This window comes from Halichoerus grypus, chromosome 13 (genome assembly GCF_964656455.1).
Source record: "Halichoerus grypus chromosome 13, mHalGry1.hap1.1, whole genome shotgun sequence".
Taxonomy (NCBI): domain Eukaryota; kingdom Metazoa; phylum Chordata; class Mammalia; order Carnivora; family Phocidae; genus Halichoerus; species Halichoerus grypus.
In genome coordinates, this window is record NC_135724.1 from 12,920,686 (window position 1) to 12,936,284 (window position 15,599).

The 15,599-nt window shown below is 39.4% G+C and overlaps 1 protein-coding gene across 1 annotated transcript; it reads right to left on the reverse strand.

The window, feature by feature from the left end:
• Positions 1-2,936: 2,936 nt before the first annotated feature.
• On the reverse strand, positions 2,937-14,299 carry SERPINB13 (serpin family B member 13). The gene is made up of 8 exons (XM_036117214.2): positions 13,985-14,299; positions 12,590-12,771; positions 12,037-12,093; positions 8,740-8,868; positions 8,231-8,348; positions 6,676-6,818; positions 6,311-6,466; positions 2,937-4,698 (listed from the first exon to the last, which is right to left on the reverse strand). The coding sequence occupies exons 1-8, from the start codon at positions 14,037-14,039 to the stop codon at positions 4,294-4,296; spliced, it is 1,245 nt and encodes a 414-aa protein (XP_035973107.1). The 5' UTR covers positions 14,040-14,299; the 3' UTR covers positions 2,937-4,293.
• Positions 14,300-15,599: the final 1,300 nt, after the last annotated feature.

Sequence of the window (15,599 nt, forward strand, 5' to 3'; positions counted from 1 at the left end):
TCCCTATGCCCCTCCCTGCCTCACGTTCTCCCTCTAAAATAAATAAATAAATCTTTAAGGGAAAAAAAAGAAGCATCTTCCCATTTGATCTCTCATAGTCCATGCATCTACAACATCAACCCGCTCTTTCAGCCACCCTGCTCTTCCCTTGGAAACAGCTTCCAAAGAAGGTAACATAGGCATTAATTTACATTTGACCCAAATACTTCTGCAAATGTGATCCATCTCCATGAAAGCCAAAAGGATGTAGTCCTGAGTTGCCTTTGCATAAGAGAATATTTGAAACTCTAGTCATCTTAGGTGTCTTTTTCCCTGTGCACAGAGCTCAGAGCTCATTCTGATGAGTTTGTGTTTATCTGTAAACACATTCTTATACCTAGAATTTGATCAATTGCAATTATATTTCCAATGAAATCTTACCAGCTTGCCTATTTTGAAGCAGATGTGAATTATCCAATTCATTCTGAGAACAAGAAGCAAAGGATTCACTTGAAAAAATTCTTAAGTGGAAATTTTTTTAAGATTTAACTGAGATTTTTCTCTTCTTATTTTCCCTGTAATAATAGATGGTTTTCTATCTAGGCAAGAATATCAGCCAAGACTTCTATTCTCTTACAATATGTCAGCTGTGCCATTGGCATGCCCACTATCTGCAGCAGATGAAAATATTTTTAATCAACTCCTCAAAACAACTAGGACTTCAGGCATCTCCCAAAACATTGGTCCCAACTTGCCTGCTATTTTTCAAATTTTTGTCTAAGGAGATCATAGATTCCTCAGGATTCTTCAGGTACCCAGTAACCAAAACTCAGCTTTTTTTTTTTTCCTTTTTTGGTGGAACTGTGGGAAAAAAAGTGGATCAAGTTATCTCTCCATAGATACATGATAGGTAGGTAGGTAAATAGATGATAGATATCTCTATTTTTCAGATCACTTGTTCTCCGTATTGATCTTATCCTCTCCTACTATATAAAGGAGAGCTTCCTACATCATGAGAAGACTAGCATTTGACTTGGGCTAATACCTAGATTATCCTATTCCAGCTAGTCACCCCCAAGAAAGCTTCTCTACCCCCATCTTTATATGAAGTCCCAGGCCACCTTCGCACCCCTCACACAGATTACTGTAGCTAAAAGATGAGTTATAATGGTTGGCTAAGCCTGGACCATGTTACCTTTCAAGGGCCTTTAGTACCGTGGTTACTTGGTGCTAATGGTTAGCAACCTTGCCCAGATTGACACCAGAGAGGGCTTAACCAGCAGCTCCCCAGCTGTTTGCCAAATAGGATGTTGCTCAACTGTGTCACTTGTCTTTTTTTTCTCCCCAAGGTCGTCTACTTGTAGACATGCCCAACTCCATTGAAGACACTTATAAAACCAAAAAAAGAGATCCTGAACATTTGGTCAAGGATGTGTGGAGTGAAGAGGCCCCATAACTGTAGCTGGTGGGCAAGCACCAATCGAGACCCTGAACCACAACTATGGTTAGTGATACCTCTGTCATATCTGTTTCCCTATCAGCACACCCCTACTTGCATTTTGAGCCACTGTATTTCTTCCTAAAGCTTTATTATTCATAACTTGGATAAATCACCTCTCTTTCTGCCTTGCCTTTTTAAGTATACTTCAGTTTATTTAGTGGCCATCAGGTGGTGATTGGAAGGAGCAGAGCTGGTTTAGCCTTCTAATACTAAGCCTTAGGAAGGTATCTGATCCCAAATGCTCAGAGATTTCGTGAATATGGATTTCTCGTTCTTCAACTGATAACAGTTCTTCTGCATTAGAAAAAGTGTCACTCAACAAAATGCCTATTAACACTCCACCCCCTTTTAAATTCCTTTAAACATCTTATATTCATGCTTCTTTTTATTCTTTATTTTATTTTTAATAAAAATTGTATATATTTAAGGTATACAACATAACTTGATACAAAAATTAAGAAAATAATTCCATTCACAATAGCATCAAGAATTGTCTAAATTCCGTGAAAAAAAGATGGGTACACTTGAATCTATCAAATATTGCTGAAAGAAAGGAAATTACTAAATAAATGGAGAGATATTTGATGTTCATGGATTGGAAAACTCAATATTGAGCAAATTGGTCCATAAGTTTAATGCCATTCCTATCAAAATCCCAATAGCTTTTTAAATAAATTGACAAGCTGATTCTAAATTTTATATGAAAATGCAGAAGACCTAGTATAACCAAAACAATTCTGAAGAGAACAAAGTATTTACTCCCTGATTTCAAAACATATTACAAAATTACAGCAATCAAGACATTGTGGTATTGTCATTTTCAGTAGGTATGTAGTTCAATAGAACAAAATTGAGACCCCAGACATAAAACCTTATATTTATGGTTAATTAATTTTTATAAAGGTACCAAGACAATTCAGAGCAGAAAGGGTTGTCTTTTTAATAAATGATACTGTGATAATTATGTACCCATAGTCAAAAAAATCATAACTTAGACCCTTAACCTTGCCCCCTCCACACACACACACACAAATGGACCATGGATTTAAATGGAAGGGTTAAAACTGTGAAACTTCTAGAAGAAAGCAGGTGGGAAATCTTTGTAAACTTGGATTAGGGAAAGAGTTCTCAAACACACCAAAAGCATTATCCTTCAAAGATAATATTGATATGTTAGACCCTACTTGCACTTCAAAAGACACCATTAAACTATGAGATATTATTTTGCAACCATAGGACAGCTGAAATTTTAAAAACAGGCTATACCAAGTATTGGCAAGGATGAGTAGAAATTGGTACCCTCATACATTGCTATGGGATTGTAAAATGGTTGCAGCTACTCTGGGAAACAATTTGGCTGTTCCTCAAAATGACAAACACAAAGACACCATATGACCCAGCAATCCCATTCGTTGGTATATACCAAGAGAAATGGAAATATATGTCCACACAAAACTTGTATACAAAATGTTCATAGCAGCATTATTCATAAAAGCCAAAAAGTAGAAACAATATAAATGTTCATCAGTTGATGAATGAATAAATAAAATCTGAAATATCCATGTAATAGAATATTACTCAACCATAAAAAGAATGAAGTATTGATTCATGCTATAACTTGGATGAAGCTTGACAACATTATGCCAAGTGAAAGAAGCCAGATGCAAAAAACTACATATTTTATTATTCCATTTATATGAAATGTCAAAGAAAAGTTTATAAAGACAGAAAACAAATCAATAGTTGCCCGGGACTGGGGGTGGGAACAGGCATAAGGAAAACTTTTTAGGATGATGGAAGTGTTCCAAAACTGGATTGTGGTGATAGATGCCCAACTGTAGAAGTTTAACAAAAATCATTGAATTGTAAACTTACAATGTGTCAGTTTTATGGTAGGTAAATTATAGCTCAAAGGAGCTGTTAAAAAATAAGTCAGCAATGGGATCTTGTTAAAAACTGAAAAAATAAAAGTAGATAGGCCCATAATAAAGAGCATGGGCAATAGATTGAGAGCCTCTCAAACAGCATCTTCAAGAAAATACTCTTTTGTAGTGCCCACAGCTCACTTGCAAAATAACCAGAAATACGTAAATGGGCAAAAAAGAAAGAAAACACTCTTCTAAAAGTCATTCCAGATATTTACTGTCACTTTAAAAAGTGACAGGGTACAAATAGTGATCAGCTACAATATTTAGCTTCTCAAAATCACATTTGTTTCACAATATCAAAATGCTTACTTACACAACTGACAACAGATAAGACACTCCATTAGAAGAGAGGGTGAAAATATGGGAATCCTCTTTGTCTGATACCTGTTTTATTTTGTTTTAACTTTAAGCTTTAATTTATGTTTTGCTAATGTGCGTCTAAATTCTACGCAGTTGGCCACACTCTCTTCTGAGAAAGAAAAAAAATAACATGTCAATTGAGTAAATTATTGTTTTATTTTATTTGTGTATTATATCACGCTATTAGAACTAGAGCAACTCCCAGAAACACTAATCCATAGTCTTTACTGAAGAGTCTGTTTCTTGCCATCAGTGCACAAAACTACAAGAGGTTGATTTACTTTCAGAAGAAATCAACAGATTACTAATGAGCCTTGATTTAACTCACTTTATATGTGGCACAAACAAAAGGACATTTTACTTTGAAGGAGAATTATAAACATAACACACCCTATTACAGTCATTAAATCATTGATTCTGATGGTAAGATTGGAATGCAAGCAAGTAAAACAATTTTTTTTTAAAGACTGGGCTATTTCCATAGTCTTAATAATACTCCAACACTGGTTGTCTGCAATGACTATCCTAAGGAGAAGAAAATCTACCAAAGAAGAGGATGCTGTTGGACTCCCGGTGCTTGATGAAGAACAGGAAAGGGTAATTGCAATGAAAATGTTCACAACCCGGGGCTGAGGTGAGGGCGAAGCCCACACTGGTGGCTGCCGAAGACTCAGTGCCTTCCTCGTTTACCACCATGAAGGACCTGTGTAGGAACTTGTGCGCATGCAGCCTGAAGGGTGAGGACATCCCGGGATAGTCAGCTCTGCACACGCTGAAGGCTTCTCGCATCCCCATGGCTGCCAAGACAGCCTCCAGATCGTAACCATCCTCCACTTCAAACCGGGGCAAGTGCAAGGTCACGTTCCTTTCTTCCATATGCCCTGGGCTCGTCCACTCTATTAGTTTTTCTGGAGTTATTTGATCTATAACCTATTAAGAAAAAAAGGAGGGGAAGGTGGTACGGTTATCAATGCAAAGCTGAAACACTATAACACTGATTTGTATCACTTAGAAATTATTTTAATAATGAATAAAAGTAGAAATTTTATTTCACTAGACTCTTGTCTTTATATAGCAGGCACTTGTCTTATACTTCTTTATTTAATTATCTGTGTATATGTGAAAACTCAATAGTATTAAATGAATCTTTAAAGATGAGAAATAAGTTCTTATTCTATCCATCTAATACATATCATTTTTTACTATTCCCCTGTAGTCTTTTATGAATATATGATATATAATTTATATATATTAAGTTGTATATTTATATGAATTATATATAATCAAAATGCTATAATTAATATAATTTATATTATATAATATATATATTTACATAGTTGCAATCACAGTGAATGTCCATGTTACTTGTTTTAATGTAAACTTTTTCACAAATCTGTATCTCTCCTGAATATCTTCAAACTGATAGATAATAAGTCCATCGAGCTGATAAATTTTGCCAAATATTCATCCATTCACTTTACAGTCATCTCGTATGTATCCAGCATGATAGATGCTGATAGATACTGTGGATCCCAAAATAACCATTATGATGATGATGATGAATTTCAAACTATGTATCCTAGTGTATTTAATGCAGAAATTACTGATTTCACTCAGAAAGGCAATTTTTTTCTTTTGAATTATTTCTCTAAGGCAATCCCCACAACTGGGATTTGGGGGTCAGAGTATGAATATTCTTAAAGCTTTCATACATATCGCCATTTTGCCGTCCCAAAGTTTTCCAATGTATGATGCTACTAGAGATGTTTCACAGCAGCAGAACACAATCTAGTATTATAATAATATAATATCTATCATTTACTGAGTACTTCCATGTACTGGATCCATTCTAGGAGATATCTTAGTCTAAGTTTAAATCAAAGGGACTAAGTCAAGGGGTTCAAGATTAAGGGTCTTATGGATTTGGGATGATTATTATGTGTCGATGTAGGTTCATCCTTGCTTTAAAAAAAAAAAATTACCATTCTGTTAAGTGATGTTGATTATGAGGGAAGCTGTGTATGTGTAGGGCCAGGGGATACATGGGAAATCTCTGTACCTTTCTCTCGATTTTGCTGTAAACCTAAAACTGCTCCAAAAAAAATAAAATCTTTAAAAAGAAATTAAAGGCCCAAGAAAGAAATTCAGGAGGTCTAATAGCCTGCTGAACAGGATGCAAAATTTGCTGTATGTGCAGATGCAATTTTCTGGGAGAAAGAAATAGAGATCAACCATAGAGATCATACCATTTCTCAGAATGGTGGCTGATCTTTAGAACTCCCATATGACCTTAAATGTTCATTTTAGCTCATCCCCAAATATTTTAGTTATTGGTTGTTTTCAATAAACCTGATATCATCTAATGTTCCTCTTTAGACATCCATCTATAGTTGCTGCACAGAATGAGAAATATTTTCTGCTTGGCACTGCCAGACACCCGCTCCCTAACAGAAGCCCTGTTTCCAGGCTTACCCAGAAACCAGCTTTGGGACGCAGAGCCTCAGGAAATGAAAGCAAGATTGGGGGAGATGCAAGGTTTTACCTTCTCCAGACCATCTATGTCATTGGGCAGCAACACAAACATGCTTAGGTCGTTGTTCTTATATGGAATCCCCAGGATTTGGGCTTGCAAGTCCTCCAGGAAAGTGAAGCTAAAGGAATGGCACTGGGTCATCATCGGCACAGATTTGCTTGTACTCTGCAACAAAGCACCAGAGCATGCCATGTCAAAAGAGGCATAAGACAACCAAGTTAGCTCACCAAAGTAATTAGCTCAACACAAAACAATGCTAAAGATCAGAGCCTCAGAGTCAACTTTGCTATCTACCATGGACATTTGCTCAAATATGACTTTAGATGTTATATTCCATGTGTAAACGCATCACATAAATAAATTAAGGACCATACCTTATTCAGCCAAAATTCCTCCTCCTTGGTATTTTCTTTCTTAAACTCCCTGTCCCATTGCCCTTTAAAATAAACTATGTTCACCAGCACCAGCTTGGTGAAGCTGTTTAGAGAACCATCTGGAAACAGGTCCTTGATTTTTTCTGCAAACAAACAACAACAACAAAATTGGCCTATCTTCAAAACCACACGTGCTATGCATGGCAGATACGATGCAGATGGACTTGACTCATCATTAAAAACTCAGCCAGGTCAGCACCTGAAGGCCTTGCCGACAAAAGGTTTGCTGGCAGAATCGTAGGGAGGTTCTCACTTTGCCCATCGCCTGTTTATCCCATTGGATAAATTGAGGTGTGATGGTTAAGAGTTCAAGCTCTGAGATCAGATTGCCTCTGTGAGCATCCAGTTTTGCCTCTTACGGGTTGAGGAATCTCGGGCAAGTTATTTAAGCTCACTGTGCCTCAGTTTCCAAATCTGTAAAACAGGAATAAAACCTGCCTCATAGAGTTATTGCAAGGAGTAGATGACTTAATATGTGTAAAACACTTATAATGTTATCTGGCTCATAAGAAGCATTCAGTAAGTGTTAGCTGTTATTATTTTTACCCATTTGATATAGTTACCACCCAAAACTTAGAGATTTTTATATTATTGGAAAAGGAGCTAATGTTTTTGTCTCTGGGTTTAGCCTATCCCACACTGAATACTGCCTTCAATCAGCCCTTTGATAGGCCCTCTTTTTTCCTGCTCTTCCAAATTTTATTTCATTTTTTGGACTAAGTATGAAGACCAAAAAATGCATTGTGAAATAATAATGTCTTCCTGATAAGTGGAATTAAAAAAAAAATGTATTTCTGAAACTCTAACACTAAAGTATCAGCTATTGCTCCCCAAAGTGTATTTCCATATTAATAGTCCTGTCTGGTATTTCCTGTGCGTTTGCCTCCTACTAGGGGACAAGGAGGGAGGATGAAGTGAGGGCCCTGTCAAGTTCTCTGCTGTGGATGGGGCTGAAAGTTGTCATCACGCCTGCATGACGCTCAAGTGGAGCTGAAGCCTGGGCAGCCCCAGCTGTAGGTAGTAACAGGTCTTAATGGGAGGAGCCTGAATGTTTCTCACTTGACAAAGAGAAAGGAACCACTCTGTGACATTTCCACTTATGGACCCAGACTCAGAAAGGAAAGATCTGATATAAAGGAAAAGATGTGAACCCAACAGAGACATCAGTCCAGTTTCAGGAGCCCCAAAGATATCGTGAACCACAGTCATGTGCAAGTCCGTCTCCACTATGTTTCTCCATGAAGGTGGCTTCCTGTGGTCCCTCTCTGGTGCCCCTTGGCTCTCTCCCATTTGCTGAGACCATTCCACCAGCTCTAGTATCTTTTCCCACTCCTCATGCCCAGCGCTGCCCTTCTAACCCTGAAAAACTTATCTCAAGTCTGCACCCCCCAAAAGCTTGTGCACCCTGGTCCCACATGCAGTGTCAAGCTCAGGTCTCCTCTCAGAGCAGGTACTCAAGAAGTGTTTTCTGTTAAATGACCAATCCATACTCTACCATTTGTTCGGCTTTCGACCCAGGAATTAATCTTCTTTCGACTTTCATCTGCTGCATTTACAAAATCAACAGGTTCCAGAGAAGCATGGTAATATTTTTCCACATAATCTAAGTATTTCTTTAGGAGGAACAGAGAAGGAATAGAAAGAGGATGAAAATTCAATCTATCCATTTCCTACATCTCTAAATAAATGTGTCTCTACATTAAGATGACTAATATTGTTAGCAGGGAATTTTAGGACCTGGGCAAATCACTTTGAGTACTTCCATGCCCATTTTTTGCAGGTGCAATAGGCTTAAGGCAAAACTCAGAATTAGACTGCCAGAATTAAAAAGAAGCTCCCAAAGGGTCTGGATGTCTGGAGAACAGGCAGGGGAACACACCCAGTGATGTGGGCTGAGCCAGAGAGTCAGCTTAGGCAGCGTGCCTCCAGGACCCACCGTCCTAAAAGGGCCATTGGCCATTCATTAATACCACTCACAGATGTGGTGGACTCAGCAAAACTTACTTGAAGGAAGAGGTATGTCTTTTCTCCAAATAGCCTGTTGGCTATTTTTAGTTCATAATCATTAGTGGGTTTGCCTATCTCATCCAAAAACTCTTGGAATTGGTGATGTATCTCTTCTGTCTTGTCAATCTTCAAAATCAAAACAAGATATATGTTATATATATATTATGTGCTGTATTCTTACAATGAAGTAAGCTTAAGAAAAGCAAATGTTATTAGGAAAATCATAAGGAAGAGAAAATACCTTTACAGTACTGTGTTCTATTTATCCAAAGAAAATCCTCATCTAAGTGGACCTGTGCCATTCAACCCCATTTTATTCAAGTGTCAACTGCACATGAATATCAATGACTGGGGATTTCAAGGCCAGTGGGGTCAGGTCCCACTCTCTCTGTACAACAGTATGAAATGGGCCAATGTACACTGCTAAGTGGAATAGATATTGGTATAATCCCTTTGGCAAACAATTGGTTAATATTTAATGAAGTCAAACATACATAAGCCCTACCTCCCACATATGTACTATAGACCAGTAATGTCCCATAGAAATATAATGCATGTGAACCACATATATATAATCTTAAATTTTCTAGTAACTACATTCTTAAAAGTAAAAAGAAACAGATGAAATGAAATTTAATATTATATTTTACCAAACCAAATCTATCTAAAACATCATTTCAATGTAACTATAATACATAACTATATATTAAGTATTATAAATTATTTCAACAAAAATAACATATAAAAATTAACAAGATATTTTACATCTGTGACATAAAAAAAAAAATGTATATTTGGTTTCTTTCTCCAATTCCTAACAGAGCTCATAAGCCTTGTAATTTGCTGAGTGATAGGGGTACCAGGAGCATCTTTTGTTTTAATATTTGCTCTTTGATCCCAGTTCCTGACACAGAACTCCTAAATCCATTGGAATTTCCTGGTATAGGAGCATCTTTTGTTCTAATGAAACAACTATCGGTGGGATCCTGAACAGCTTCAAGGTGGGGGCTGGTTTCCGGAAAAGACCAAACCATAATTAAAAGCTTAGAATTTTCAGCCCCATCTCCCATTCTCCAGGGAAAGGAGAGGGGCTGGAGATAGAGCTAATAGTTGATCATGCCTATATGATAAAGCTTTCATAAAATTTCCTGAACTACAGTGTTTAATGAGCTTCTGGGTTGGTGAACACATCCATGTGCTAGGGGGGTGGTGCACTCCAAAGTCCACAGTGACAGAAGCTCTTGCTCTTGGGACAATTTGAGACCTCACCCTATATATCTCTTCATCTGGCTGTTCATTTGCATCCTTTACAGTAAACTAGTGTTTCCCTGAGTTCTGTGGGCCATTATAGCAAATTATCAAACCTAAGTAGGAGGTAATAGGATCCTCTGATTTGTAGCCAAGTTGGACAGAAGTGTGGGTGATTTGGGAATTCACTTCCTTGCAATTGGCATCTGAAGTAGGGCAAGTCTCGTGGAATGCAGCCCTTAATGTTTGGGGTCTGCTCTGACTCCAGGCAGTTAATGTCACAATTGTTTAACATGAGGGGGAAAAACCCACATTTGGTGTCAGAAGTGTTGTGAGTAGTAAAGCAGTTTTCCTTCAACAACTCTTGAAATCATCAAGACCTCACACTAAAATCTTGCAATTCAATTTTTAAAAGCAAGGTTCAGAATACCCTGAATTCATGTGATAATCAAATGTACATCTGGCATGTCTTTGGGCAGCTCATTCTACTCATCTGTTTTCTCATCGATTAAGCAAGGAGATTAGGAGCGCCTGGGTGGCTCAGTCGGTTAAGCGGCCGCCTTTGGCTCAGGTCATGATCACAGGGTCCTGGGATCAAGTCCCACATCAGGTTCCCTGCTCAGCGGAGAGCCTGCTTCTCCCTCTCCCTCTGCCTTCCTCTCTGCCTACTTGTGCTCTCTATCTCTCTGTTAAATAAATAAATAAAATCTTTAAAAAAAAAAAAAAAGAAAGGAGATCAGAATAGACGGCCTCCAAGACAGGCCCCAGTCCTAATATCCTTTCAGTCAGTAATTCTATTCTTCTTCATACCTCCGTGACTCACAGAAAAGTCCTGAGGTATGGACAGAGCTGCTATGCAGAGCCGTACACGTTGTGCCCTGCACAAAGCTGAAATTCAGTCCTCATCCCCATCACCAAGCCAGGAGTGGGCACCTGTCCAAGGGGGTGTCCTTTTTTCTAATTCCCACAAAGATTCTGTACAGTACAGGCTACTATGCTTGGGAGGGAGAAGGCTCTGAAAGCAACGGTGCTCCTTGATTGAGTGGACAGTGGAGGAGCTGTCTGACCCAACGCTGTTGCACAAACTTCGTGAGGAAGCCTGACTCTCCACATACGCCACTGAGCCAACCAGACAACCTGACCATGTGGGATTGTGAAATGAACAGCTCATATTGCTGGGTGATTGGAGCCATGATTTTATGAGCGTCTGGGACTGAGCTATGACTACTGTCAGGCAGATGTGCCCCTCCTGAGAGTTCTAACCATCTCCAGATGCTAGCCCTGACCTATGAACTTCCCCATGTTTGAGCAGATTGTCCTTTAGCCAAGGAATACTACAACCCTAGAGCTGGAAGAGACCCTAAGAAGTCAGTGGTCCTGTGCTAATATATTTTTAAAATAAAGTATCAGCAAGGGGGCTTAAAATAAAAATGGAACGTAGTAATAGTATTGCCTACTACCACCGCCATTACTACTGGGTGAGTCACCAATGTGTTCCAGATGCCCCACTGGACACTTCATGGAGGCTCAAAGAAAATAACTTGCCCAAAGTAGCATGGCTGTTACGTGACTGAGTCAGGATTTGAACTCAAATCTGTTTAACTCCTAAACCCATTCACTCTGCCACAGGGACTTTTCAGTCTCTGGGCACCTACATCAGAGTGGTCAATGTGCTTTAAAGTTAAAGTCTCCTCGGGGTGTGTGGGTGGCTCAGTCGGTTGAGCGTCTGACCCTTAGTTTCAGCTCGGGTCATGATCTCAGAATCCTGAGATCACGCCCCGCTTGGGAGGTTCTTTCCCTCCCTCTCCCTCTCCCCTGGCTCGTGCTCTCTCTCCCCCTCTCTAAAGTAGATAAATACATCTTTTTTGAAAAGTCTCCTCTTAATATTAAGGGTTTATTATTATATAATACTAGCAACCCTACTTGGCTGCGGTGATTGCAATTGCCTAAAAATAAGTATGAACTATTAGCTCTCCTACACATTTTCCCAGGGAGCCCACATCAACAAAGCAGCCATCCTGAAGGTTGCAACACCTGTCTCCTCACCATTTTTTCCTCGGTCTTGATTCTTGAGCTCTCTGCATCTTTTTCAGAGAAAAGCATCTGGAAGGGACAGAAAATAGTATGGTTGTGGTCAGAATAGAGAAACCCTCACACAGAATCAGTAAAATGTTTAAGAAACCTCAGTGGCAAACAGGTAACATGTCTCTCCTTTGCAAAATCATGCAAAGGTCTCAACTGCCCATTGATCTCACCTACAGTGGTTTAGCCATTCGTGTACTGATCTTTGATGTGTCATTTATAGCCTAGTGGGGATTATGCAACTTCTTCCAGTATGTTCTGTTCTTCATGCTCTATCTTTAATTATGAAGTTAATGACTTTGGACAAGTCCATTCAGCCCCCACTCAAAGGAATTTCAAGCACCAAGAAGCAGATGGCATGGCGATATTTGGAGAAGGAGGAGGACTTCCCTGACAGATCTGAAATTGCTCTGTGTCTTCATATGCATTCTCTGTTTCCCGGCCCCACTTCAGGGTAACGCTGGAGGGCAGCCCCCAGAGACGAGCCCGTGCTGGACAGCAAGAGGAGGCTCCTTACCTTCTGTAACTGGACCGCGGTGGCTCCTCGGGCCTCCAGGGCGAGCATGCCAATGGCAGTTGAAATGCCCACAGGGGAAAAGAAGATGTTGCCATCATGTATTTTATTCAGCTTTTGGAAGAGATTAAACCCAAACTGAGTGTATGCTGCAGCGGGTGAATCCATGAAGATTCCAGCAAGATCTAGAACAACAACAACAATCAAAACCAAACGAGAACATTTCACTTGTTTGAATTCCTTTATGTCACAGGAGCCCTTCCTGCTTCTCTTCCTCTCCCTGCATTGATTCAGAAAATAGAGATTGTCACCCGCCCAGGGAAAGCTCACTGCTGTCTGCTTCTCCCCCTTTTCTTGGCCTTCTCTGGACAGGAGACATGAATCAATCCAGCAGCATACGGTGTTTCTGTTCTCATTTCCCCAGGCAGTGGGGTTAATGCCTAAATGGTTTCCTTCTCTCTTGTCCTCTGCTAGAGCCTGCCTGTATCTGCCCACTGCCTCGTCCTGTGCCAATCTTCCCCCGGCAGGCCCAGTCCTTGCCTGTTCCTGTCTAGCTGTCCGGCTGCTGGCCCATGATCAGGCCAGGGGAAGGCCTAGGAATCCCTGCTGACCTCAGGTCCAAGCAGTGTTCCAGCCTTAAAATAATAAAGCCAACAGCTGCTCCTTCTCTGATACTTTCTATTTCTCAACTGATTCGAGATCTAGTGCAGCGAGTGGCCGGATACATTAATTCTCTTAAACCCCGATCCCTAACTGCATGAAAACTTGACTCGGCGCTGAGTTTTCCCTGAAGGGCAAAGATATATCTCTTTGCCATGGATTATTAAGTAGGGGAGAGAGCGTTTTCTTTTCTACACTTTTCTATATTGTTTCAGGCTCATACCATGAGTTCATGTTACTTTTGTTATCTCACACAAAAAGAAATAATTTTTAAGAGCAATTAATATTTACCAAAATAAGCAAATAAGACACATTTTATATCTTCCTCCCCAGCAGCTATGTTATAACTAGTTTATAAAGGCTTCCAGAAAAATCCTAAAACAAGAATGAGATTAATTAATGCAGAATAAAATTTTTTGCAAGCCTAAATACTTTGAAGGGGTTTGGCCATCAAGGGCCCATCCCTGCTAAGGCATTCTACATCTGCTGTTAAAACTTCCATTTCAACCCCAAGTTGCCTTGCAGGGATTCCTTGCAAGTTAACTGAGAAATAAAATGAATTAACTTACTGTCAAACAAGATGATGATACATTGTCACTACATGGCTGTGTAGGCTCTGTATTAAATAAAACCAGCCCAAGGAAAACTATGCATAACAAAAGTACTTCTTTCAAATCAACAAACATCAGTGTTCTTAAAAAACAGAAGTCTTAAGTTGAAGCCGAAGGAAAAACTTACCTGGTTTTTGGAGACAGAGGTGGCTGGGCAAAGAACCAGGAAGCATGTGTAACATGAGTTGTTGAGATCTTTAATTTATAGCGCTCTCTCCGCCTCTCCCTAGTCATTATCGTTGCATTTCCAGCGAAACAACCTTTGGTTTCTCAATGACTATTTCCCTAATAAAAATTAACATGCAAGGTTTTTGACAAAACTGAGGATCGGATTTCCTATTTCTTCCACTCGTGGCCATGAAGTTATGCACTTGTTGTCAGTAATTGTTCTGTGAACTCAAAAAGGGTGCACCTTAAGACATAGAAGAATAGAGTTTAAATTCTAACTTCTCCAAAATCCCTTACAAAAGATTTTGGAGGCCCAAGCATAAAAAGATAAAAATCAACCAGACAGGAAAATAAGACTAAAAGCAGGAGCTCAACCCAGGACCCAAGTGGCTGAGTCAAATGAATTTTGACCCAGGTGGAGAGACTGTGAAAGGGCCTTCATCCCCAATGATCTTGGGGATCCTCTGGAAAGAATTGTTCAGAACACTGTTTCTCCATCTTAGATACAAATAAAAAGGTTGCCCAGACAACTTAAGTGAGCATTTTCTAGGATGAGAATCAGATATCAGAATTTTTATCACCCCAGCCAAGGTTGGAAACCACTGGCTTATAGGCTTATAGCCTGATGAAGATCTGATTTAATGAATACTTTACTTACCATGGATGAGCAGGGCTACGTCCTGACAAGCCCAGTCTCTGCAATAAAGTTAACTTAGCAGTTGCATTATTTTGAGATGTCAAATGCAAAGAAGAATGAAAGAAAACTATCTTGCTAGAAAAGAAGCAGAAGAAGTAGTGAGAAAAGTTTGGGCAGACAGCTAGCCACCCCCCCTCCCCCCCCCCCCACACACACACCACTCTTGTTCTCAAGCATTCTTTCCATGAATTATGAAATCCCTCATTTTAGTTGACTCTGTAAACACTTGGTGAGAGTCCACTATGTACCAAACACTGGGCTAAGGACCAATAACTCATAAACATCCAACAAGCTCACCGATTTCAGGAAAACAACACTATTTCAAAAAAAAAAAAACTCAATAAAAAATACATCTCCAAATTCCAGTTTTTCCTGCTAATCCTGAGGCATCCCTACCATCTCTACTGGTCCATTAAAGAAACAGTGCTTACTACTAGGTATTTATCCAAAGGATACAAACATAGTGATTTGAAGGGACACATGCACCCCAATGTTTATGGTAGCAATGTCCACAATTACCAAAATATGGAAAGAGCCCAGATGTCCATCGACAGATGAATGGATAAATAAGATGTGGTATATATGTACAATGGAATATTACTCAGCCATCAAAAAGAATGAAATCTTGCCATTTGCAACAGTGTGGATGGAACTAGAGGGTAATATGCTAAGCGAAATAAGTCAATCAGAGAAAGACAAATACCATATAATTTCAATCATATGTAGAATTTAAGGACTAAAACAGATGAACAAAGGGGAAGGGAAGGAAAAATAAAATAAGAGGAAAACAGAGTGGGAGGCAAACTATAGAGACTCTTAACTACAGAGAACAAACTGAGGGTTCCTGGAGGGGAGGTTGGTGGGGGGGATGAGGTAT